Source organism: Neoarius graeffei, chromosome 2, assembly GCF_027579695.1.
Source record: "Neoarius graeffei isolate fNeoGra1 chromosome 2, fNeoGra1.pri, whole genome shotgun sequence".
Lineage (NCBI taxonomy): Eukaryota > Metazoa > Chordata > Actinopteri > Siluriformes > Ariidae > Neoarius > Neoarius graeffei.
In genome coordinates this window covers 48,432,342-48,457,291 of record NC_083570.1, presented here as the reverse complement: position 1 = coordinate 48,457,291, position 24,950 = coordinate 48,432,342, and the positions used below count along the sequence as shown (strand labels likewise).

General features: G+C 45.2%; 1 protein-coding gene across 1 annotated transcript in view; it reads right to left on the bottom strand.

Moving 5' to 3' along the window:
* Window positions 1-23,678, bottom strand: part of rtcb (RNA 2',3'-cyclic phosphate and 5'-OH ligase) — a 44,087-nt gene extending 20,409 nt beyond the window's left edge. The window contains exons 1-5 of the mRNA XM_060907990.1: window positions 23,486-23,678; window positions 2,421-2,499; window positions 2,273-2,340; window positions 1,689-1,788; window positions 463-619 (exon numbers count right to left, since the gene is read on the bottom strand). Of these exons, the coding sequence (XP_060763973.1) occupies window positions 463-619; window positions 1,689-1,788; window positions 2,273-2,340; window positions 2,421-2,499; window positions 23,486-23,578 (497 nt within the window). The 5' untranslated portion in view covers window positions 23,579-23,678. The remainder of the gene's footprint in view (window positions 1-462; window positions 620-1,688; window positions 1,789-2,272; window positions 2,341-2,420; window positions 2,500-23,485) is intronic.
* Between the last annotated feature and the right edge of the window lie 1,272 nt (window positions 23,679-24,950).

Sequence of the window (24,950 nt, the reverse complement as noted above, 5' to 3'; positions counted from 1 at the left end):
TAAGATAACGCCAATAGTCTGCAAAGTGTCAAGGTAAACGCTGGATACTTTGAAGAATCTAAAATATGAAACATTTTAACACATTTTTTGTTTACCATATAATTCCATATGTTATTTCTTTAGTTTTGATGTCTTCAGCATTGTTCTACAATATGGAAGAGAGTCAAAATACAGAAAAACCTATAAAATGAGTTGGTGTCCAAACTTTTGATTCATACTGTACGTTGTCCCCTTATGTCCTTCAAAATCTCCCCCCAACCTGCAAAACATACCAGAATACATTTTGCAAACTGCCTTTACCACAGTTTCTCAAGCCTGGCTATGGAGTACCATGAATACAGTGTGTTCCCTGCTTATTAAATTAGTTTGAACTGGAAAATCTAGATGATGTGCAGTGATACACCAGGGCCAAGACTGAGAAACACCATTTTATAGCGTGTATGTGGTGTTGCTGGTATTTACTTGGCACCCATGGGAATGACTCCCTTGGACCCCACTCCTACAGGGATGTGGTCAAAGAGAGCCTGAGCCAGCTGTTCCTTCACCGGCTGCACATCTCCTTCATCCAGGTTGGTTCTCAGCAGACGCACACCACAGTTAATGTCAAATCCGACACCACCTGCACAGGCACATCCTCATGGTGAGCTCATTTCACTCAGTACCAACATTCACTAGCTCACTCAGATACCAAAACATGGGTTTGCAAAGAAAGGATCTTTGAAGTTTAAGGATCCTCTAACAATTGATATTAACGTTAATCTCTGCATGCTCTTAATAATACATTTCTCATGCATTCCAAAAAATTCTGAATGCCCTTACACACAAAATACATTAACAAAATCAACTAAGAAAAATACCATATGAAAAGGAAATAGATAATCAAATAATTAAGTTCTCATTAATACGAATAATAAAAAGTCAAACATTTAAATCAAAAAAGTCTTAAGTTGTCTTTTGAAGCTTTCTATATCTCAAGTTCCTTAAAAGTATGTGGAAGCTGGTTCCAAAGCCAGTTACACATGATGAAACCGCACGCTTTCGACAGGTTTCAGTTCTATAATGCAGCACAGAAAGACATGGTGTTGTTGCTGTTAGAGCACAGCATCCGCTGTGGCTTCTATACAACTTGCAGCAATGGGTGCACAAATCACAGAGACAGGACTGTGCCAGGTCATCGAGTACTTTAAAGGTCATTAGCAAGATCTTGAAAATTATTCTCTTTCACTAATCAAATCAACCAGTGACGTGAACATAAAAGTGTAGTAATATGGTCATGTCTCTTCTTCAAAGTAATTAACCTTGCAGCTGAGTTTTGAATTCACTGTAAATTTAGACAAGTCCTTATCGGGAAGTCAATATAATATGCTGTTGCAATAATCCAATTTCGACGTAATAAGTGCATGCACAAGCTTTTTTTGTTGAAGCAGGATCGAGGTATCGTCTGATCTGACCAATACGTCTCAGAGAATTTGAGGCTGATTTGCATATATTACTAACATGGGACGACATCTTGAGATGATCAAAGATCACACTCAAATTACGTGCTTCACATGTTGGTTCCTTTACGGAATCACCAATGATGACATGCTTAAATGGCATCAACTTCAAGATAACGAGATGTAAAACGTAGGACACTAATACAGTAATTTGTTTTCCTCAAGATATCCATCTTTTTTGCCCATGCATACCTGGTGAGACAACTGCCTTAGGGTCACCCATGTCAAAAGCAGCCATGTTTCCAATTGCAAACCCATACCCGGAGTGAACATCAGGCAGGCCTATAGATCTCTGCAACATAAAAAAGGTCACCAGATCTTAAAATCTCAGAAGGAGGAGCACTTACAGGAACCTTTCCCACCGACTGCTTTGCTTTACTCCTCTACTGAGAGTCTTGGCTTGTAGAATGAACATGCAAACCATATTACACAACATGAAACATGATAAATCACTTGCGGAATATATTTACTAAAATATGTAAGGATAGGTGTAGCATAATAAAGGCAAAAAAAAATTAAATCCTCTAACTTGCAATGCAACATTTTGATTTATATTCTCTGATGAATACAAAATCACACCTACTACTTTGGTTACTGTTGACCGCTACTTGTACATGCCTGAAACATGCAATATTTCCTTTATGGGACTGATAAAGTGATAAAGTACCCATTTATCAAGCATTCAGCATTTATCTAGCTGACCATCTTTCTAGTCAAGGCTGTAAAAATAAAAACAAGACAGACATGAGAACTTGGCAACAAAATCACATGCTCACATGCACGATTCCTGGCAGAGCCGCCACATTGCCGATCTGCTTCATAGCAGGCAGAAATCCACCAATACCTGTTGGCACAAATAATTGAGTCAAATATCAGAAGTCTGAAGCTGTTTTTACTAATGATTGCTAGAGGAACTGATGATACCTCCTCCACGACATGCGTTTCGCAGCTCTTCGAACATCAGCTTCTCCAGCGCATCATTGACGTAGAAGACACCCTCCACCTATCGATGGGTTTCAGCATGTTAGTTAACAAAGACACAGTAAAAAGACAGTCAACATTTCCTTCATTTAACATGCCAACCTTCCATATACAGTATGGACAACCCCGATTCCAAAAAAGTTGGGACAAAATCCCAAATTGTAAATAAAAACGGAATGCAATAATTTACAAATCTCAAAAACTGATTGTATTCACAATAGAACATAGACAACATATCAAAAGTCGAAAGTGAGACATTTTGAAATTTCATGACAGCAACACATCTCAAAAAAGTTGGGACCGGGGCAATAAGAGGCACAAAAAAGGAACAGCTGGAGGACCAAATTGCAACTCATTAGGTCAATTGGCAATAGGTCATTAACATGACTGGGTATAAAAAGAGCATCTTGGAGTGGCAACGGCTCTCAGAAGTAAAGATGGGAAGAGGATCACCAATCCCCCTAATTCTGCGCCGACAAATAGTGGAGCAATATCAGAAAGGAGTTCGACAGTGTAAAATTGCAAAGAGTTTGAACGTATCATCATCTACAGTGCATATCATCATCAAAAGATTTAGAGAATCTGGAAGAATCTGTGCGTAAGGGTCAAGGCTGGAAAACCATACTGGGTGCCCGTGATCTTCGGGCCCTTAGACGGCACTGCATCACATACAGGCATGCTTCTGTATTGGAAATCGCAAAATGGACTCAGGAATATTTCCAGAGAACATTATCTGTGAACACAATTCACCGTGCCATCCGCCGTTGCCAGCTAAAACTCTATAGTTCAAAGAAGAAGCCGTATCTAAACATGATCCAGAAGCGCAGACGTCTTCTCTGGGCCAAGGCTCATTTAAAACGGACTGTGGCAAAGTGGAAAACCGTTCTGTGGTCAGACAAATCAAAATGTGAAGTTCTTTATGGAAATCAGGGACGCCGTGTCATTCGGACTAAAGAGGAGAAGGACGACCCAAGTTGTTATCAGCGCTCAGTTCAGAAGCCTGCATCTCTGATGGTATGGGGTTGCATTAGTGCGTGTGGCATAGGCAGCTTACACATCTGGAAAAAGACACCATCAATGCTGAAAGGTATATCCAGGTTCTAGAGCAACATATGCTCCCATCCAGACAATGTCTCTTTCAGGGAAGACCTTGCATTTTCCAACATGACAATGCCAAACCACATACTGCATCAATTACAGCATCATGGCTGCGTAGAAGAAGGGTTCGGGTACTGAACTGGCCAGCCTGCAGTCCAGATCTTTCACCCATAGAAAACATTTGGCGCATCATAAAACGGAAGATACAACAAAAAAGACCTAAGACAGTTGAGCAACTAGAATCCTACATTAGGCAAGAATGGGTTAACATTCCTATCCCTAAACTTGAGCAACTTGTCTCCTCAGTCCCCAGACGTTTACAGACTGTTGTAAAGAGAAAAGGGGATGTCTCACAGTGGTAAACATGGCCTTGTCCCAACTTTGAGATGTGGTGTTGTCATGAAATTTAAAAAAAAAAAAAAACACCCAATTTCTCTTTAAATGATACATTTTCTCAGTTTAAACATTTGATATGTCATCTATGTTCTATTCTGAATAAAATATGGAATTTTGAAACTTCCACATCATTGCATTCCGTTTTTATTTACAATTTGTCCCAACTTTTTTGGAATCGGGGTTGTACATATTAACGCAAGCGCAAAATGACTTGGTGTTATATAGATAAAAGTGGACAAAGATTTGTGATGCTAATTGATCATAAGCTATGTAGCTGCTTCCAGAATATAGATATTTAGGCACTGCCTAATAGCAGAGCTCCTGAGGAGTGTATGAACAAAATATTTACAGAAGCACAATCAACCTGAACATAATAAAGCATATGAACCATCGAACTGTGTAGTGTCTTTCGTGTCAATAAATTGCTGCATTGTCTTGACAGTGATACCAATAATGAGATGCACATCGCAGTTATGAATACATATTTATTCCTTTCTTTGACACCACATGCCATGCACCAGAAACAACACCACGACATTTATTATGGTGCGACTCTGCTGGGTGGACAGCAATGAACCAGTGCTTTACTTTACATCTTTACTATATAGTTACAACCAAATATCAAACTTGATAATGTCAAACAGTTGCCTGGTTACATCTGTCATGTCCATGCATGCTGGAGCTCAGCCAAACTGTAACGCACCATTAGGACTAATTACCATGTACCTGTTCCTTAAGGCCAATTTATGCTGACAACAGTCCTCGCAGATGGCGTCGCAGATAGCGTCTGCGTAGCCCCCCCCACCTTCGCAGACGCTCTGCGCGCACCTCCCAAAAATTGTGACCGCCGCAGAAGCCTCGCAGACAAGAGGGCTCCGATTGGTCCACTCTACATCCGCTGTACACGCACTTCCGCTTCCCTACTTTCCCGGTTTGGTTTGTTTTCATGACCGCCATTTTTAAAAACACGAGCGAAGATGGAGCAACACGAAGAGCGGTACGTACATCTATACGACTCCAGTTCTAGTCATTATAAGTAACTGGAGGATAAACACTCCACTAACCACACCCACCAACTACTCCTAGAGATTTCACGACTTCGTGCTCCCTTGCGTTGTGGCGGTGAATAACATCGCGCACGCCTATTACTCCCCGCTCGATAAATTACAACTGTCTGCGAAAAGCTATCTGTGAAAGTCTTGTCGCAAGAGCATGCAGAGGCCCTACGACTGCAATCACAGCGCATACACAAGGACTCTCACAGGAACACACGGACTTTGTGAGAGCCTTGTATTTTGTATCGCTTTTCTGGTTTTGGACTGCGAGTATTATATTACCTCCAATATCCTGTCTTTACCTTGCTCAACCACTGCCTGTTTTTGACTCTGCCTTGGTCTCAGTTTCAAATGGTGCCTGATAGTGTGCCTTCAATAAAACTCTTCCTTCATTTACATCTGTAGATCACCCTTTCATATTAAGTTGTCAGGAATATTTTCTGTAAAAGTGTTAGTAAATAATTCCAGGTTATTTTTTTTTAAAGCAAATGAAAATTAGGCACTAGATAAAAACCTATCCATCTCATGGAAATAAAGATACAAATTTTGTTGTCCAGTAGTCAAGTGTTTGAGAGACATTGCCTTGCACTTACGGTCAGTTCCCTGTGGTGGTATGCGTACGTTGTATGTACGTACAGACTTCATCCGGTCAAGCCATCAAAAATCCGGTCGATGCATTTCAATATGTATAGGGCTTTGCACACAGGGAGCTCCGCTAATCTATAGTACGGGTCATTTGGTAAGAATAATTTAGCAATTGGATTTGTATTTGAGTGCCATTGACTTTAGTTTGGGCCGTTATTAAAAAATGTTCTGTTTCCGGTCCACCGGCCGGGTGAGTGCCGTTTGTGCGGTTGAAATTTTTTTTTTTTAACGCCGGTTTTGACATTTTTTCGGGTTCGTAAATCTAAAATCGAACTTGACATTTACGCATTCCCAGGGCTTTCCACTAAGGCTCATACTAGCCAGCCGGGGGGGGTAAACACAAAATAAACTCCTGTGCACGCAGTTCCCAGGATTAAATGTATTTTCCACAGACCATTTATTTATTCACTTTACTCAAATACAAAGTAAAATGGCAGTAAATCTTTTCTTGTGTATTGCATCATGAGGCGTTCCTGGCTTGTAAATCTCTTATTTTCGGTGCATGACACATTCACGCAGCTGAGCATGCTATGAATTAACAACGACAACAGTCTGCAGTGGTGGCTACACAATTACACACTCAGCGAACATTTCTCCATTTGTGTATGAAAATACACTCCAACCACTCAGTTTGGCTTCATTTACAACCAACGGTGTCTTTTGATGCCAGCACGTAATTGAACGAGAGAAGACTGGTTTACCGGAGACAAAATAAGCGTCATCTCTGCTTCTGTTCCCTCCGACGGCCCCGACACACTACTGCCTCCGCCGAGTGCGCGCACACACCGCATGTCGGGGCCACGGATGAGTTACTCTCCCTTGATCAACGAAGTCGGCGGGGAATTTGTGGTTATCGGTACAAACAGCGCGAATCACAACTTAAATGAGTGCGGTTCAGTTTGACATTATTGTCAGTCCGTTAGATAAACATTTAATTTTATTAAAATCGAAAATTAATATTTAGAGCCTGTGGGCTACAAAAATAATGGTCATTAAAGTAGTCAGCTGTATGGCCGGCAGCCGGCGCTTGTGGAAAGCCCTGCATTCCGCACAGAATATAGAACTGAATCAGCTCTGTGCATGCGCCGTGCGGCACAAAAAAAATGGCAGCCACCATGAAGGAAGGAGATCCGGAGTTTTCAAACATTTGCTTAAGTGTGAAATCGCAAAATGGTATTCTAGCGAACAACAAAATAGTAAAGATTCAGAAAAACAAATCATTCAGTGATCATTTTAATAGTGTAATTTCATCCGAACTAGGCCTAACGCTCGATTTAGAACTACAAAAAGTCCGTGTGTCGGACATTTTAAGTACCTTTGTAAAAGTTTTGCAAATGTTGCAGTCAGCATTTAAAATGCTAACTTAAAGTTTTTGTAGACGTTTCAGTTGATTAAACTGTCATTTTATTAAATGTGTCTGCTTTTGTAATAAAAAAAAAGTACTGAAAGAAAAAGCAAACAGCACTGCGATTTCTTACCCATCCATTAAAAAAAATTAAATAAAAAAAAAATCACTCCCTCCCTACTGAAAATTTTTTTGCTCGGTGGAGGCAGTAGTGTGTCGGGGCCGTCGGAGGCGACATCGGAGGGAACAGAAGCAGAGAACGCTTATTTTGTCTCCGGTAAACCAGTCTTCTCTCGTTCAATTACGTGCTGGCATCAAAAGACACCGTTGGTTGTAAATGAAACCAAACTGAGTGGTTGGAGTGTATTTTCATACACAAATGGAGAAATGTTCGCTGAGTGTTTAACTGTGTAGCCACCACTGCAGACCGTTGTCATTGTTCGTTCATAGCATGCTCAGTTGCGTGAATGTGTCATACACCGAAAATAAGAGATTTACAAGCCAGGAACGCCTCATGATGCAATACGCAAGAAAAGAAAGAAGATTTACTGCCATTTTACTTTGTATTTGAGTAAAGTGAATAAATAAATGGTCTGTGGAAAATACATTTAATCCTGGGAACTGCATGCACAGGAGTTTATTATTAGTGATGCAGTGCTATGCATTGCAAACTATTGACTCCCATATAGGGAGTCAATAGTTTGCAGTGCACAGCACAGCAAACTCTTGTTCTTCCGTTTTTCATCTTCCGTACAAATTTCAATTTCGAATAACCGTACATCGCACACAGACAAACAATACATCAAAAAGTGCGGCTTGATCGGACTCGCTATGCTATTACTTTGTTCAGCATTCTACGATTTTTTTCGCGATGTAGTTGCGGAAAAAAAAAAAACACAATTTCCCATTCATTTTCTATGGAATTAATTGAAAAAAAAAAAAATCGCACATTTACAATGTTTTTCAAACATCCTCTGCTCTGGCATGCTTTCACCTAGAGCAGGGATGTCAAACCTGATCCATAAAGGGCCTTGTGGCTGCAGGTTTTCATTCCAGCCATGCAGCAGCACACCTGACTTGGCTCATTCAATCAACTGAACTGTCTTCACACAGTCAAATACTTGCAGCCACACCCACACTTGATTAAAGGGTGGGTGTGTCAGTTGATTGAATAAGCCAAATCAGGGTGCTGCTGCATGGCTGGAATGAAAACCTGCAGCCACACGGCCCTTTATGGATCAGGTTTGACACCCCTGACCTAGAGACATGATTCAAACTTTAAAACGTAGACAAACTTCTGTGTGGATCTGGCATTCAACTTTTTTGCTGGATTCTATACTGTTCGATCAGTCACAGATCAGACACCATGAGCACATCTGGGGAAATTCAGGCTTTATAATGGGTGTCTATTGCGTTACACACCAGCGGGGCTCAGGAGTTTAGAGTGTAGGCAGCCTGAAAAAAAAAGCTCTAACTTTCTCATTTAAACTGTTTTCAGCCACAATTTTCACTCTACACACAATTTTCTCAAAAGTAGTAGTCACACTTGTCTTGATTCACACAATGTGTCTCCCTGAGCGATAGGATTTACAGTTTTTGAATGAGAAGCCTGAAAGTAAGGAGAGGACAGCCGCGCTCTCCCATAGACTCACATTATAAACGTGGCAGCGCTTTTACTGCAAAATCAGAAAAATCACTTGTTTTTAACTCGCTCTAGGGACAAAAAAATTACATCAATGTGTTCATGGGAGCCTTGTAGCACTCAATGTGAAAGAATTTTGTGAATACCTCCTTTCGTTTCCGTGTAAATCAACATTGTTCGAGGAGAGGGAACTCTGAGAAAAGCGCTCTTTGCTTGTCATATTGTATCAGAGCAATTCCAGCGTTATGGACGTGACACTTGAACTCAAAATGGCAACAAATGACCCAGTGCATGTTTTATTGTCTCCCAGTATTTAAACAGGTGTTGCATATTTTAAGGCTGTACCATACTGAAGTGATAGAACAAGAACAATTCCCATAGTACAACTAGGGCATGCCAGAAAATGCCAATAAAAGATGCGTTATGGATGTGACAGAAAAAGTATCACTTTTCTTGGGTGACTGTACATTTTTATCAAACTCTGTGAAATTGTAAACCTAATGTCGAAATGGAGATATCCATTTGATAGAGGGGTCCAAGGTGAATATTAAAAATCTTTGTTTAAAATATTTTGTATTTCATGCAGAGTTTCGGAAGGAAAAGTCAGCGTTATGGATGTGACGAAATTCCGTTATGGATGTGACGCGTCTGAAATAGACATGGCATATGTTTAGAAAATCAGCAATTTAACCACCATAACCCTTTGAAAAACTCTCTAAATATCAGCTAAAACTATCAAAGTTCTTAAATAATATTTAGGATGGCTATTGTTTTGCTGTTTTGTGGATTTTAGCATACATTTCTGTGGCTTGTGGCAATAATATAGAATTGTACATGATCAAAGTTGATTTTAGCTTGGGTTTTACATTATAAGAAAGAAAGACTGACAGTGACATATTAGGTTGGTTACAAATTGGTTCAACTTATTCACATCTGTAAAATACAGGCCTAGGTGATATCTCTGGGAGTGGTTTTGATGTATTACATGTTGCTTTATTTTTGCATGGTGAGGTTGACATTTACATGGAATTGCCCATCTCTTCCCTGCACCGGAGCACCGTTACCAAGGCGACGAGCTCCACTCAGGGAGCAGAGAGGGGAGGGGCTGCTCTCTCACACACACACACACACACAGTCTTCCCCCCCCCCCCCCCCGCGGCTACTTATTTGTCATGGCTGGCTAGTATGAGCCTTAGTGGAAAGCCCTGGGAATGCGGTAATGTCAAGTTCGATCTTAGATTTACGAACCCGAAAAAAATGTCGGAAAACTGGCATTAAAAAAAAAAAAGTTTTACCCGCACAAACGGCACTCACCCGGCCGGTGGACCGGAAACAGAACATTTTTTAATAATGGCCTCAGAGGAATGTAGGTGCAATTGCATTATTAAATCGATCAGTCTCATAAAACATCAGTTCATTAATTTTACTAATCAATATTTCTATTGATTATTAAATTATGAATGAATTAGTCTAGTGATACACTAGATCAGTGAATGCAATGCGAGTTCTTTGATGGCAGAACATGGCTTCAAGTAATACTGCAGCAAAACAGATGACAGTTTCTTGTAAATATCTAATTTATTAAAATGACAAACTTAAGTGAGAATAATACTGGTCAGGTACATTCAATAATACTAGCAACAGTTTAACAATCAAGGCACAAAATGGTGATATGAGATAGTAATGCGTGTTTGCAGGCTAACGGTTAACAAAGGGTTGTATGCCAAGTGAGAGGGAGATGTCCGTTTGCATGCAAGTGAGAGAATGCGCGTCTGCGCGCTGGATGAAAGTAGGAGGAAGGGATAGAGAGGAGGAGACGAGAGTTTGAGTGAAGCGCATGCAAAAGTTGCACGCCAATGTGCGGAATGTTCGCTAAATGTGGGGGAGGGGACCGTAGGCGCTCTGTGACTGTTTAGACAAAGGATTTTAACAAAAGGACTAGCTTAGTTATCCAATGAGCTAAAATCACCCCAATGTTTACTGAAGTCTGAATGCTGAGGTGTGTACAATGGTGCATGGTAAGAACCTAACCTACATGTCTTTGGACTGTGGGGGAAACCAGAGCACCCGGAGGAAACCCACGTGGACACGGGGAGAACATGCAAACTCCACAAAGAAAGGCCCTCGCCTGCCACGGGGCTCGAACCCAGACCTTCTTGCTGTGAGGCGACAGCGCTAACCACTACACCACCGTGCCACCCAGAAAGGGTTCTCACCTTCTAAAATCAACTCCTCTCTCAATTTTTGGAGGAATTTCACAAAACTTGGCAAAAGGCTTTGTTACAGGATCGTAATATGCATCTTGAAATTTCGTTTGGAATATATTGTAGTCAAGGGGTATTGTGCTCCCAGAGCACTCGTTAACATCCCCTGCTGGCCGAAAGGCCCAAAGGGGGATTATGTCTTGGCGAAGTCTGTCCGTCCATCCCAGAAAGGGTTCTCACCTTCTGAAATCAACTCCTCTCAATTTTTGGAGGAATTTCACAAAACTTGGCAAAAGGCTTTGTTACAGGACAGTAATAATGCATATAGGGAGGGAAAGTGAAACACAGTGATCCTAGTGGTAGCGTTCCTAAGCCGAGAGCCATACTATTGAAAATCCCATAGACCTGATTTTTTAAAAAAAATCCCACGAAGTTATGACGTGGAACTTGTACACCCCCAAAAAATATGTTGGGATTATCTACTAACTGTGAAAGTATCAGGTGAAATTTCGCTGTCTTTTCAAAGATCGAAATTGCACCTAACCTGTCAGAAACGGACTACAACCAAACTGTCTAGTCAGAGTCGCTCATATTACGTCAGCAGTAGGCTTGATAAGTTTTGTTCTTCATACTAGCCCTTACGAGTGCTGACAGCTCTCCCTGTGAATAGCAGCAGTTGACTACATGCCCTGATCTGTAATGTTATCCCCACAATGGATGCATTTCTTATTGGTACAGAAATACAGGGCTCGACATTAACGCTTGTCCGGGACAAGGGATACTTTATGTCGGACAAGTTCATCGTCTCAGTTACTTGTCCGATTGGACAAGTGCCAAAACACGCCGATATTCGGGTTACATATCAAATTTATCAGTTTATTCACATGATTTCCGAAGCATCTCACTCGACATATTGTTTTGATGAATCGCCGGATGTTTCTATTCGGAAAGAGCGATGTGCGCATGCGCGATATTCCACTTGCGAAACCGGCCAATACCACTTCGTGTATTTGAGCTGAAAAGTAAACGGTCGTTTATGATTGGTTTTAATCGTGTCATACACGTGGATTTGTTGACATTTCTGTTGCCGGGATCATTATTCAACTGTATATTTACGTTGAGTATGCGGTAATTTCCAAATCTTTGAATTGTTGTTGGTGTTCATTAAATAGCCGAGCCTGTGCTGGGCTTGGAATGTGCGCCTGCATGCGTGTGGATTGACAGGGAGTGAGGTAGGAGTGGGGAAAGTCTCATATCATCTGTAGCCACTTTATCCTGTTCTACAGGGTCGCAGGCAAGCTGGAGCCTATCCCAGCTGACTACGGGCGAAAGGCAGGGTACACCCTGGACAAGTCGCCAGGTCATCACAGGGCTGACACAGACACAGACAACCATCCACACTCACATTCACACCTATGGTCAATTTAGAGTCACCAGTTAACCTAACCTGCATGTCTTTGGACTGTGGGGGAAACCAGAGCACCCGGAGGAAACCCATGCGGACACGGGGAGAACATGCAAACTCCGCACAGAAAGGCCCTCGCCGGCCACGGGGCTCGAACCCGGACCTTCTTGCTGTGAGGCGACAGCGCTAACCACTACACCACCGTGCCACCCATTGGGTTACAAATAGTTTGTGGGTTTTTTTCTCAAATATTTCTTCGGACAAGTCAACTTCACATTCGGACAAGTAAATTTCCTTTCAACTTGCCCGACAGGACAAGTGGTTTCAAAAGTTAATGTACAGTAGAGCCCTGAAAAGGCTTTGTTACAGGACAGTAATATGCATATTGCAATTTCATTTGGAATATATTGTAAATTTTGTGCTCTCAGAGCACTCTTATTGTTCGTTATAGTAGTAGTAGTAAGCTTTGGCAGACTTAAAAGCATTGAGAAAATTAAAACATTAAATGCAGGCAGTTCTTAGTTTATACCTTTTCCCAAGCCCAAGGTTATGTAACCAACTTTGCAAGCTGATAAAATCGTATCTACTTCTCTTATGGGTTGTTTTACAATCAGGGTACGCAAGCTAAAAATCACATTTAACACTTATTATCTTCAATATCAAAAGGCTTGACTAAATAAACTTGGTCGTTTATTGTAGCCCTGTGATAGCTCTATTTACCATGCAAAAAAAATTTGGTGATAACGTTATTTTTGGTGAATGTATGGCATGGTCAAGCGCCGGTCTGTGACAGGAGGGCGGAGTTGGGGAAGGTAAGTGACAGAATCGCGTCACCTAAGTGTAATTAACCTGTGTTTGTGTGTGTTCTCCCCAGTAAACTGCGCCTTATTTAAGGAGGGAGAGTGAGAGCGGGGGAGAGTGAGAGCGGAGGAGAGCTCACCGAGAGGAGATTCACGAGTGTGAATGTGTGTGAACCTCAGAGTGTGTTTTGTGCGTGCGCGACTGAAAAGTGCGGCAATAAAAGCGCAATACTTTATCCTGATCTCTGTCCTGCCGTCTTCTGTGCTCCACCCACACGTTAAACCCGCTACAGTGGTGCTGAAACCAGGGATCGGTGGAGCACCTGTCCTGCAGCCCCATGGAATCCTCCCCGTTCGCGGACTTGGTCCACGCCCTCGGTCCACGCCCTCGCCACGGCTCAGCAGAGCCAGCACCAGGCACTCGTCACGCTCCGGAAGGAGCAGGAGCGCCGCTTTGAAGCCCTGGTGCTGGCTCAACAGGAAGACCGAGAGGCGTTCCGGCACCTCCTCGCGTCGGCGGGGTCCACCAGCACCCCGGCCGCGGGCCCATCTCCCCTCACCTTGACCAAGATGGGCCTGCAGGACGACCCTGAGGCTTTCATCGCGTTGTTCGAGCAGGTCGCCGAAGCCTCGGGGTGGCCGATGGGGCAGCACGCGGCGCGCCTCCTCCCCCTCCTGACGGGAGAGGAGCAGTTAGCCGCACTACAGCTCCCCGCCGACCGCCGGCTGGCCTACGCCGGGCTGTCCTCCAGCGCGTGGGGCGAACGCCGGAGCAGCAGCGCCAGCGCTTCTGCGCGCTGCGAATGGAAGAAGTCGGCAGCCCGTTCGCGTTCGGCCAGCAGCTCCGGGACGCCTGCTGGTGGTGGCTGAGGGCCGAAGATCGCGACGCCGAGAAAATCAATCAATCATCGACCAGGTGGCGCTGGAACAGTTCATCGCCTGCCTACCCGCCGGAACTGCGGAGTGGGTCCAGTGCCACCGCCTGGCGTCGCTGGATCAGGCCGTGGGACTGGCGGAGGATCATCTGGCGGCTGTCCCGGCAGCAGGACAACGGATGACGTCGTCTTCTCTCTCTCCCCCCCCTCCCATGTCCCGTCCTCGCCCCATTCCCCCACCGCGGGGGCCGGCTCCACCCCAGCCGGCCCGCCGCACCCTCCCGTTTCTCCCTTCTGTGTCTGTCTCTCCCCCCCCTCAGGTGAGTGACCCTAAAAACACAGCTGCAGAGGGGAGGCCCGGGCCGGTTTGCTGGCGCTGCAGGGAACTGGGCCACCTGCAGCATCAGTGTGCAGCGATGGAGGTGGGGGCGGTGGTGCGGATCCCCGACGCGCCAGAGGCTGCCCTCGATCGGGCCGGAGCATATCGCATACCGGTAAGTGTACAAGGGGCGACATATCAGGCGTTGGTGGATTCGGGTTGCAATCAGACCTCGATCCGCCAAAGCCTGGTGCAAGACGAGGCATTGGGGGGGAGCACAAGAGGTGAAGTTGTTGTGTGTGCACGGGGATATTCACAGCTACCCGTTGGTGTCGGTCCACATACATTTCAGAGGGGGGAGAAAAAAAAAAAAAAAAACGATAGTGAAGGCGGTGGTTAATCCTCGCCTTACCCACTCTTTGATCTTGGGGACTGATTGGCTGGGATTTCGGGGGTTGATGGCACGCCTAGTAAAGAGTGGGTCCTGCCGGTTGTCGGGGAGGGTCCCAGTGTCGCTTTGGCTGGAGCTGCGGTCGCAGAGCCGTCTACGTCATCTCCGCGACAGAGTGAGGAGCCCCCGGCCCCCTCCTCTTTCTATTGGGGAATCCCTCGCAGATTTCCCACTGGAACAATTGGGAGACGAGACTCTGCGACACGCGTTTGACCAAGTGAGAGTAATCGATGGTCAAACGCTCCAGCCGAACGCCACCCCGTCCTTCCCCTATTTTTCCATTTTGAAAGATAGGTTATACCAAGTGACGCAGGACACTCGGACGAAAGAGCGAGTCACCCAGTTGTTAATTCCAAAGAGCCGCTGGGAATTGGTATTCCAGGCGGCTCACTTTAATCCCATGGCGGGACACCTCGGGCAGGATAAGACACTCGCCCGGATAATGGCCCGATTCTATTGGCCGGGGATTCGCGGCGACGTCCGTAAGTGGTGTACGGCGTGCCGCGAATGCCAATTAGTAAATCCAGCGGCCATTCCAAAAGCGCCCTTGCGCCCCCTACCATAAATCGAGACCCCGTTTGAAAGAATTGGGATGGATCTCGTCGGGCCATTAGATCGGTCAACACGAGGGTACCGCTTTATATTGGTTCTGGTGGACTATGCAACGCGATACCCGGAAGCGGTGCCTCTCCGCAATATCTCCGCACGTAGTATTGCAGAGGCCCTCTTCCACGTCATCTCCCGGGTCGGAATCCCGAAAGAGATTCTGACTGACCAAGGCACCTCGTTTATGTCACGAACACTGAGCGAACTGTACGGGCTATTGGGTACTAAGCCGATCCGCACCAGCGTGCATCACCCACAGACGGACGGTTTAGTTGAACGGTTCAATCGCACCCTCAAGAATATTATCAAAAAATTAGTAAGCGAGGACGCACGTAACTGGGATAAGTGGCTCGAACCCTTGTTGTTTGCAGTGCGAGAGGTCCCCCAAGCCTCCACGGGGTTCTCCCCGTTTGAATTATTGTATGGGCATAAGCCGCGCGGCATCTTAGATGTACTGCGGGAAAATTGGGAGGAGGGACCTTCACAGAGCAAAAATGAAATTCAGTACGTTATGGATCTGCACGCAAAACTCCACACGCTCACCCACCTAACTCAGGAGAATTTGCGGCAGGCCCAGGAACGGCAAACCCGCCTGTACAACAAGGGCACGCGCCTTAGAGAGTTCACGCCGGGAGATAAGGTACTCGTCCTGTTGCCCACGTCAAGCTCCAAATTAGTCGCCAAGTGGCAAGGGCCCTTTGAGGTCACACGGCGAGTCGGGGACGTCGACTATGAGGTTAGGCGAACGGACAGGGAGGGGGCGCTACAGATCTACCACCTCAATCTGCTGAAACTCTGGAACGAGGAGGTCCCCGTGGCGTTGGTGTCGGTAGTTCCGGAGAAGGCGGAGCTGGGGCCAGAGGTCCAAAAAGGGTCATTGGCATCTCGCACCTCTCCGGTCCCCTGTGGAGACCACCTCTCCCCGACCCAACTCACGGAGGTCGCCCAGTTGCAGACCGAGTTTTCGGATGTGTTCTCGCCCCTGCCCGGTCGCACCAACCTCATAGAACACCACAGAGACGCCCCCAGGGGTGGTAGTGCCTAACCGTCCTTATAGATTACCCGAACACAAAAAAAAAAAAAAAAAAAAAAAAAAAAAAAAAGTGGTTCGGGAAGAACTTCAGGCCATGCTCGAAATGGGCATCGTCGAGGAGTCCCACAGTGACTGGAGCAGCCCGGTGGTCTTGGTTCCCAAGGCCGATGGCTCAGTCCGGTTCTGTGTGGACTATAGAAAAGTCAACGCGGTGTCTAAATTCGACGCGTACCCAATGCCTCGTATTGATGAGCTGCTCGATCGACTAGGCACGGCTCGCTTTTACTCGACACTGGATTTGACGAAGGGATATTGACAGATCCCCTTGACTCCATTATCCCAGGAAAAAACGGCCTTCTCCACACCATTCGGCTTACACCAGTTCGTCACATTTCCGTTTGGGCTGTTTGGGGCGCCCGCTACGTTTCAGCGGCTGATGGACCGGGTCCTCCGGCCCCACGCCACCTATGCGGCCGCTTACTTAGATGACATCATTTATAGTAATGACTGGCAGCGGCACCTACAACATCTGAGGGCCGTCCTTAGGTCGCTGAGGCGGGCGGGGCTCACGGCCAACCCGAAGAAGTGTGCGATTGGGCGGGTGGAAGTACGGTATCTGGGCTTCCACTTGGGTAACGGGCAGGTGCGTCCCCAAATTAATAAGACAGCAGCGACTGCGGCCTGCCCGAGGCCCAAGACCAAAAAGGGGGCGAGACAGTTCCTGGGGCTGGCTGGCTATTATCATAGGTTTATACTTAATTATTCGGACGTCACCAGCCCGCTGACTGACCTCACTAAAAAGGGGGCGCCAGATCCGGTCCAGTGGACGGAGCAGTGCCAGCGGGCTTTCTCTGAGGTAAAGGCTGCACTGTGTGGGGGGGCCACTTTTGTACTCCCCTGACTTCTCTCTCCCTTTTTTGTTACAGACGGATGCATCGGACAGAGGGCTGGGGGCTGTTTTGTCCCAGCAGGTGGGGGGAGAGGACTGCCCAGTGTTATACAACAGCCAAAAGCTGTCAGTGCGTGAGGGGCGCTACAGCACCATCGAGAAAGAGTGCCTGGCGATCAAGTGGGCGGTCCTCGCCCTCCGGTACTACCTGCTGGGGCGCTCTTTCACCCTCTGTTCGGACCACGCGCCCCTCCAGTGGCTCCACCGCATGAAGGATGCCAACGCGCGGATCACCCGTTGGTATCTGGCGCTCCAACCTTTCAACTTCAAGGTGGTCCACAGGCATGGTCGTGGCGGACTTCCTCTCCCGTCAAGGGGGGGGGGTCGGCTGCGGGCCGGACAGACGCCCAGCCTGAGTCGGGCGGTGGGGGTATGTGGCAGCGGGGGCGTAGTCAAGCGCCGGTCTGTGACAGGAGGGCGGAGTTGGGGAAGGTAAGTGGCAGAATCGCTTCACCTGAGTGTAATTAACCTGTGTTTGTGTGTTTTCTCCCCAGTAAACTGCGCCTTATTTAAGGAGGGAGAGCGAGAGCGGAGGAGAGCTCGCAGAGAGGAGATTCACGAGTGTGAATGTGTGTGAACCTCAGAGTGTGTTTTGTGCGTGCCCGACTGAAAAGTGCGGCAATATTAGCGCAATACTTTATCCTGATCTCTGTCCTGCCGTCTTCTGTGCTCCACCCACACGTTAAACCCGCTACAGTGTCATATTTAGCAAAATTACTCGCATCATTTAGAAAAAGTGCTTTTTTGACCACAGGTAGCTCCAAAAGGGATGCACTTAAACAGGCATGCAAACTGGTCAGGGGTGAGAAAGGTGAGAAGGGTGCACGGACACATGGCACGCGCACAAAAGTACATTTCGTAGTCTACGTTACAAAAAAAATTGCAACCAGTGACATCTTGAATTTAATACAATACAAAATAACTTTCCATAAACATGTCTTAATAAGTTACTGTTGAGTGGCCGGTAAATTGTACCATTTATTTGTCAGTGGCTGGTAAAGTTTGATATTTTGTGAAGTTAATTTTCACCCCTGTGTACAACACAGTGGGCTATTTACAAAAAGGAATACATTTCTGCCTGTGCTATCTAATGGCCCTTTTCCACTACCCTTTTTCAGCTCACTTCAGCTCGCTTCAGCTCACTTCAGCCCGACACGGCTCGCGTTTCGACTACCAAAAACCGGCACGACTCAGCTCGTTTCAGCCCTGCTTAGCCCCTAAAACTCGCACCGTTTTGGAGTGGGGCTGAAGCGAGCCAAACCGTGCTGACTGAGGTTGGGGGCGTGAGCAGACACTCCCCTGTGCACTGATTGGTGAGGAGGCGTGTCCTTACATGCCCACACACGCCCCGCGAGCGCGCTGGGATCTGTAAACACCGCAAACCCGGAAGGAGAAGAATTACGAATTACGAGAATTTCTGAAGCCTTATGCGCCTCGCCTCATCTATACGCTCTTGCCAGTATCTGTCCGCGTTGTCGGTGACAACAAGCCACAGCACCAAGACCAGCAACACTAACGACTCCATGTCCTCCATGTTTATTGTTTACTATTCGGGTCGTGAGACTACCGCTTAAAAGCTCACTGAATCAGTGACATACAGAGCATCGTGGACGAGTTCGCGGAGCGCAAGGCTCGTCGTATGCCCTTCAAATAATGCGCGCAGTAGGCTATTGATGTTTTTATTATAAGCCATGTACAGTATGTCACCTAATGTTTTTTTGTTTCTGAGTTACATGTTCGTTTGAAGGACTTAATGTACAAAATAACATAGTTGCACCCTGTAGTGTTGAAATTGGTAAACACAGTGCATTCAGTGAGGTTTGCACCCCCCTCCTTTTATTTCTGACTCTTCCTGTCACCACTCTGAGCGCTCATTCGTATGCCCTTCAAATAATGTGCGCAGTATAGGCTATTGATGTTTTATTATGAGCCATGTACAGTATCCTAATGTTTTTTGTTTCTGAGTTACATGTTCGTTTGAAGGACTTGATGTACTAAATAACATAGTTGCACCCGGTAGTGTTGAAATTGGTAAACACCGCAGTTGCGGACATTTTGTAGCCTAAAACGATGTTATGATAAGCTTTAATAAAGTGCCCGGTCATTTGCCCCGCCCCCGGCCCGGCTCTGACTTGTTCCGCCACTGTCACTGATGTCACTGTTTGCGCTGCTTAACGACAGCGCAAACAGTGAGGTCCACCCACTTTCACTAACTCCACCCAATGTGTCCACCCACTTCCAGCCAGCACGGTTCAGCGCGGTTGTAGTCGAAATGCAACTCCAACATCCCCGCTCAGCTCGACTCAGCTCGACTCGGCACGGCACGGCTCAGCCGCGTTTGTAGTGGAAAAGCGGCATAACAGACCTACCCCAGAGGACACACCTGGCCAATCCCTGTCTGTCAATTTTCTTAAAGACATCACCTATGTGAAATCAGGGGCAGATCTAGAAAAATATTTATGGGGTGGCAAGAGGGGGGCAGGAATTTTTGAGGGGTGGCAACGTGTTACAGACGTATATATACTGAATTTAATCACAATTATCACAGTTTGACGACAAATAGTATGTACACACTACAAAAGGCCACGGGCTGCCATTTACAAACTCATACAGAAACTTAATCTCATGCTTTTATTGTTCACGAAGAACACACATTCTCAGATGAGGTCTATACCATTTCTGGACAGTTTTAACATAGAAAGAAAAACACCCTTTTTTTCAGAGTCAAGAGACTCCCTGTGACCCCGCTGTGCTATGTTTTCTGTGGCTGTTAGAACTAAAATTTCAGCTAATGTTTTAACGTAGTATTGATTTTAACAAAGTTATCACGTTTTTACAATACATTTATCATGTAATAACATATCACGTAATTTCATGATACAAAATTATTACATTATTTCATGATACGAAATTATCACGTTATGATATTTTCATGTAATAACGTGAAAACACCTTATCAAGAAATAACATGAAAATATGGTTTAATGTCCTAGGCTAGGCTACTTCCATTAAAAGCAGCCGGCCTAGCCTACTGTAGAACTTGGGTCGAGCAAAAACATTGCTGAATCCTGAATGACTCCTATTTGTATAAATAGGGGACTACATAGGCGGCAAAACGTAGTGTTTTTCCCTGCCATGGAAGTGCACTTGTATACTGAAGAGGAAGCAATTTGCATTACAGCCTTGAATGAGGATTCAAAATGGCGCCTCTGCTCAGTTTTCCCTTCCTCCTTCAGTATACAAGTGCGCTTCCATGTTTATGCAGGAGGGCTGATAGAAGTGGAGAAACATTTTACTTTTTATCGTTTCTTTCACAACTTGAATACGTTGAAACAAAAAATTATGACAAACGCCACTTACACTAAAATATCGAGGGAAATTTGTAATATCGAGGGCATTTTCGACGCGGAAATTCTCGATCGGTCGGGTTACCGTAAACACTTTTTTTGGCCTTACATGTATAGTTAGCTAAATAACGTTCTCCAACCTGATTTTTATCCTCTCAAAATCAGCATCGCAACTATGCTAGCACTGTTCATTCATTATAATTTCATTTCTTAATAGACAGTTAATCAGCTTTTACCTCTGTCCTCCCGTGTCTCCTTTCCTCGCGACTCCTGGCTCCCTTGCTTCATGCCTCTCAATTTTCCAAAACAACCAATCTCTGGCGTTATCTCGTGCTGCATTCGCCACAGTCAGACATTGGAAATTCGCGCACGTAAATGTCAAATTGGCCGTAATTTTTCTTTGAATTCGTCGCTGCCAACTGGGGTGGCAGCAGGGGTGGCAAGACTTTCTTTTAGAGTGGCATATGCCACCCTGGTAGATCCGCCCATGGTTATTCACCCCCGAGCAAGCTGGAAACTGTTCCACTGGTATGTTCAGATCCAGTCGCGAGATGAGGTTGCCAGATCTCTCTATAAAAAGGTGACTTTGCGGTCTGAATCTGTGGAATATTCGTAAGTGAGGACTGGCAACCAGCAGTGGGTTGCGCACCAGCTGATCAGAACTCCAATGGAAAAGAAGCGCGTGTTAATAACTGTTTATCTCGATTGGCTGTAACCTTGTAAGTGAAATGTCTGGCAACAATAACGTTGTAGCCTGCCTACCCCCCCCCAAAAAAAAAAAAAAAACCTCTTCGGATCTACAGGATTCACACAAGTGACCTATTTTGGGACCAAAACGGCGAATTTCGCCAAAAGGTGAGGAGTTTGCATGTGTGTTAAATCATTCTTTATACCATAAAACAAATATTTGGTTCCATATCATTGGAAACATAGTTAAGTTTTAATGTTGAATGCCATTAAGTTTTCAGACTATTTTGATCAAATTAGTATGTAATTGTGTCAAAAAAAAAAAAAAAAGTCCTCTCCGAGACAGCTAATTTTTCAATATAAAATAACATCTAAAATGGAGCGGCTCGGTGGTGTAGTAGTTAGCGCTGTCGCCTCACAGCAAGAAGGTCCGGGTTCGAGCCCCATGGCCGGCGAGGGCCTTTCTGTGCGGAGTTTGCATGTTCTCCCCGTGTCCGCGTGGGTTTCCTCCGGGTGCTCCGGTTTCCCCCACAGTCCAAAGACATGCAGGTTAGGTTAACTGGTGACTCTAAATTGAGCGTAGGTATGAATGTGAGTGTGAATGGTTGTCTGTGTCTATGTGTCAGCCCTGTGATGACCTGGCGACTTGTCCAGGGTGTACCCCGCCTTTCGCCCGTAGTCAGCTGGGATAGGCTCCAGCTTGCCTGCGACCCTGTAGAAGGATAAAGCGGCTAGAGATAATGAGATGAGATATCTAAAATGATTATTTTCATCCTAAAATGTGGTCAAGATATTGGGACATAAATATTAGACAACACTAACACAAAGCTTACAGCCTTATATTTAAAAGCACTATGGAAGTAGTTGATTCTGAATTGTCAAAAAAAAAAAAAAAATGTCCTCTCCGAGAATCACTTCATTTGTTTCTCTCATCTTATAGCAGATTACACAAAACTACCATACACACGTGTCAAAAAAATTACCTGAAATCTGTTCTTTAACTTGTCCTTCAATTAAAAACTGGTACAAGAATCAGTTTGAAGCAATTTGAATTTTGGACCCCTGTGACACAAACATTTGTACCCTGATTGTAAAACAACCCCTATTACTTGACTAAACTGATCATTAAATGGCTGAGATTTCCTGGTTGCCTTGCTGACAACTTTTTCGACAACATAGCACTAATAAAAGCAAGGCAATATAAATTTAATTTCATAACACAAGGCAACCCGAGACGCTTTGAATCAAGGTGCTTGCTTGCTCCCAGTTTGACCAGTCTGTCTGTCTCAGGCCATGTCAACACTTCATACACTACCGTTCAAAAGTTTGGGGTCACTTTGAAATGTCCTTATTTTTGAAAGAAAAGCACTGTTCTTTTCAATGAAGATCACTTTAAACTAATCAGAAATCCACTCTATACATTGCTAATGTGGTAAATGACTATTCTAGCTGCAAATGTCTGTTTTTTGGTGCAATATCTCCATAGGTGTATAGAGGCCCATTTCCAGCAACTCTCACTCCAGTGTTCTAATGGTACAATGTGTTTGCTCATTGCCTCAGAAGGCTAATGGATGATTAGAAAACCCTTGTACAATCATGTTAGCACAGCTGAAAACAGTTGAGCTCTTTAGAGAAGCTATAAAACTGACCTTCCTTTGAGCAGATTGAGTTTCTGGAGCATCACATTTGTGGGGTCGATTAAATGCTCAAAATGGCCAGAAAAATGTCTTGACTATATTTTCTATTCATTTTACAACTTATGGTGGGAAATAAAAGTGTGACTTTTCATGGAAAACACAAAATTGTCTGGGTGACCCCAAACTTTTGAACGGTAGTGTATGTCTCCTCTGCTGATATAAAACGCCTAGGAGCAGCAACTCAGGCGTCTTTATAATGCTTTACAGCAGGTTAATGACGTGGCTACACATGGCTTAGACACTTAAGGTTTTACAGAACGGTGAATGATGAAAAAAGTAAAAAAAAAAATCACATTCTTGCTAACTGGATAGTTCTACTTCACTAGACTACTAACATTTAACCTGTCCATACAACTCCCAGTTGGACCTTTTTATTCCAATACATGGTGCAGGAAGCCATTTGGGATTGTTTCAGAATCGGTACATGTCTGAAGAGCTAGAAACTGAACATTACCTGCATATTCGGGACGAATCCTTTCTTGATTCGCCAACATGTCTTATCAACCTTATCCAAAAACTGCAACTCGTCATTATAAGAGCGACTCATTATTAATTTGCTTCAAACTCAAACAAATTAATAGAAGAGATGGTTAATTCGCGTGTCAAAAGGCTCACACTCTTCTTCTCCTGCTTTAATAACAGTTTGGTGCTTTTAAGTAGCTGAGACTCAATACTGCAACCTGCTGGTTACCAGGCGACCAATGCCATCCCTAAGATGACGTCACCATCGGACAGACAACGTTGTGTCGATTCATGGAGCTGTTCGGTGAGTCAGAGTCGAGCGTTTTGGATGAATAAGCAGGTTTAACCGTGATAATTTCTCCTTAACAATAACAACAAAAGACTTCTTAATAAGTGTTTTGTTTTTTTTACATAACTTTATCCATAGCACAACAGAGCTTGGCTCCAAATTAAGTGCACCCTAACAAAAAAAAAAAACAAATCTCATCTCATTCATCTCATCTCATTATCTCTAGCCGCTTTATCCTGTTCTACAGGGTCGCAGGCAAGCTGGAGCCTATCCCAGCTGACTACGGGCGAAAGGCGGGGTACACCCTGGACAAGTCGCCAGGTCATCACAGGGCTGACACATAGACACAGACAACCATTCACACTCACATTCACACCTACGGTCAATTTAGAGTCACCAGTTAACCTAACCTGCATGTCTTTGGACTGTGGGGGAAACCGGAGCACCCGGAGGAAACCCACGCGGACACAGGGAGAACATGCAAACTCCACACAGAAAGGCCCTCGCCGGCCACGGGGCTCAAACCCGGACCTTCTTGCTGTGAGGCAACAGTGCTAACCACTACACCACCGTGCCGCCCAACATGTAAATCAATCATTAGACTTATGATAATTTCGGATAAATAGAAAAATGAAATCATGATATATGTTTAAACAGGGGCGGCACAGTGGTGTAGTGGTTAGCGCTGTCGCCTCACAGCAAGAAAGTCCTGGGTTCAAGTCCAGTGGCCAATGGGGGCCTTCCTGTATGGAGTTTGCATTGCGTGGGTTTCCCCCACAGTCCAAAGACATGCAGGTTAGGTTAACTGGTGGCTCTAAATTGACCGTAGGTGTGAATGTGAGTGTGAATGGTTGTCTGTGTCTATGTGTCAGCCCTGTGATGGCCTGGCGACTTGTCCAGGGTGTACCCCGCCTTTCGCCCGTAGTCAGCTGGGATAGGCTCCAGCTTGCCTGCGACCCTGTAGAAGGATAAAGCGGCTAGAGATAATGAGATGAGATGAGATTAACTAACATGCACTGACTACGGGCGAGAGGCGTGGTACATGGAACATGCAAACTCCGCACAGAAAGGCCCTCGCCGGCCACGGGGCTCGAACCCGGACCTTCTTGCTGTGAGGCGACAGCGCTAGCCACTCCACCACCATGCCACCCCTGTTTAAACATATATC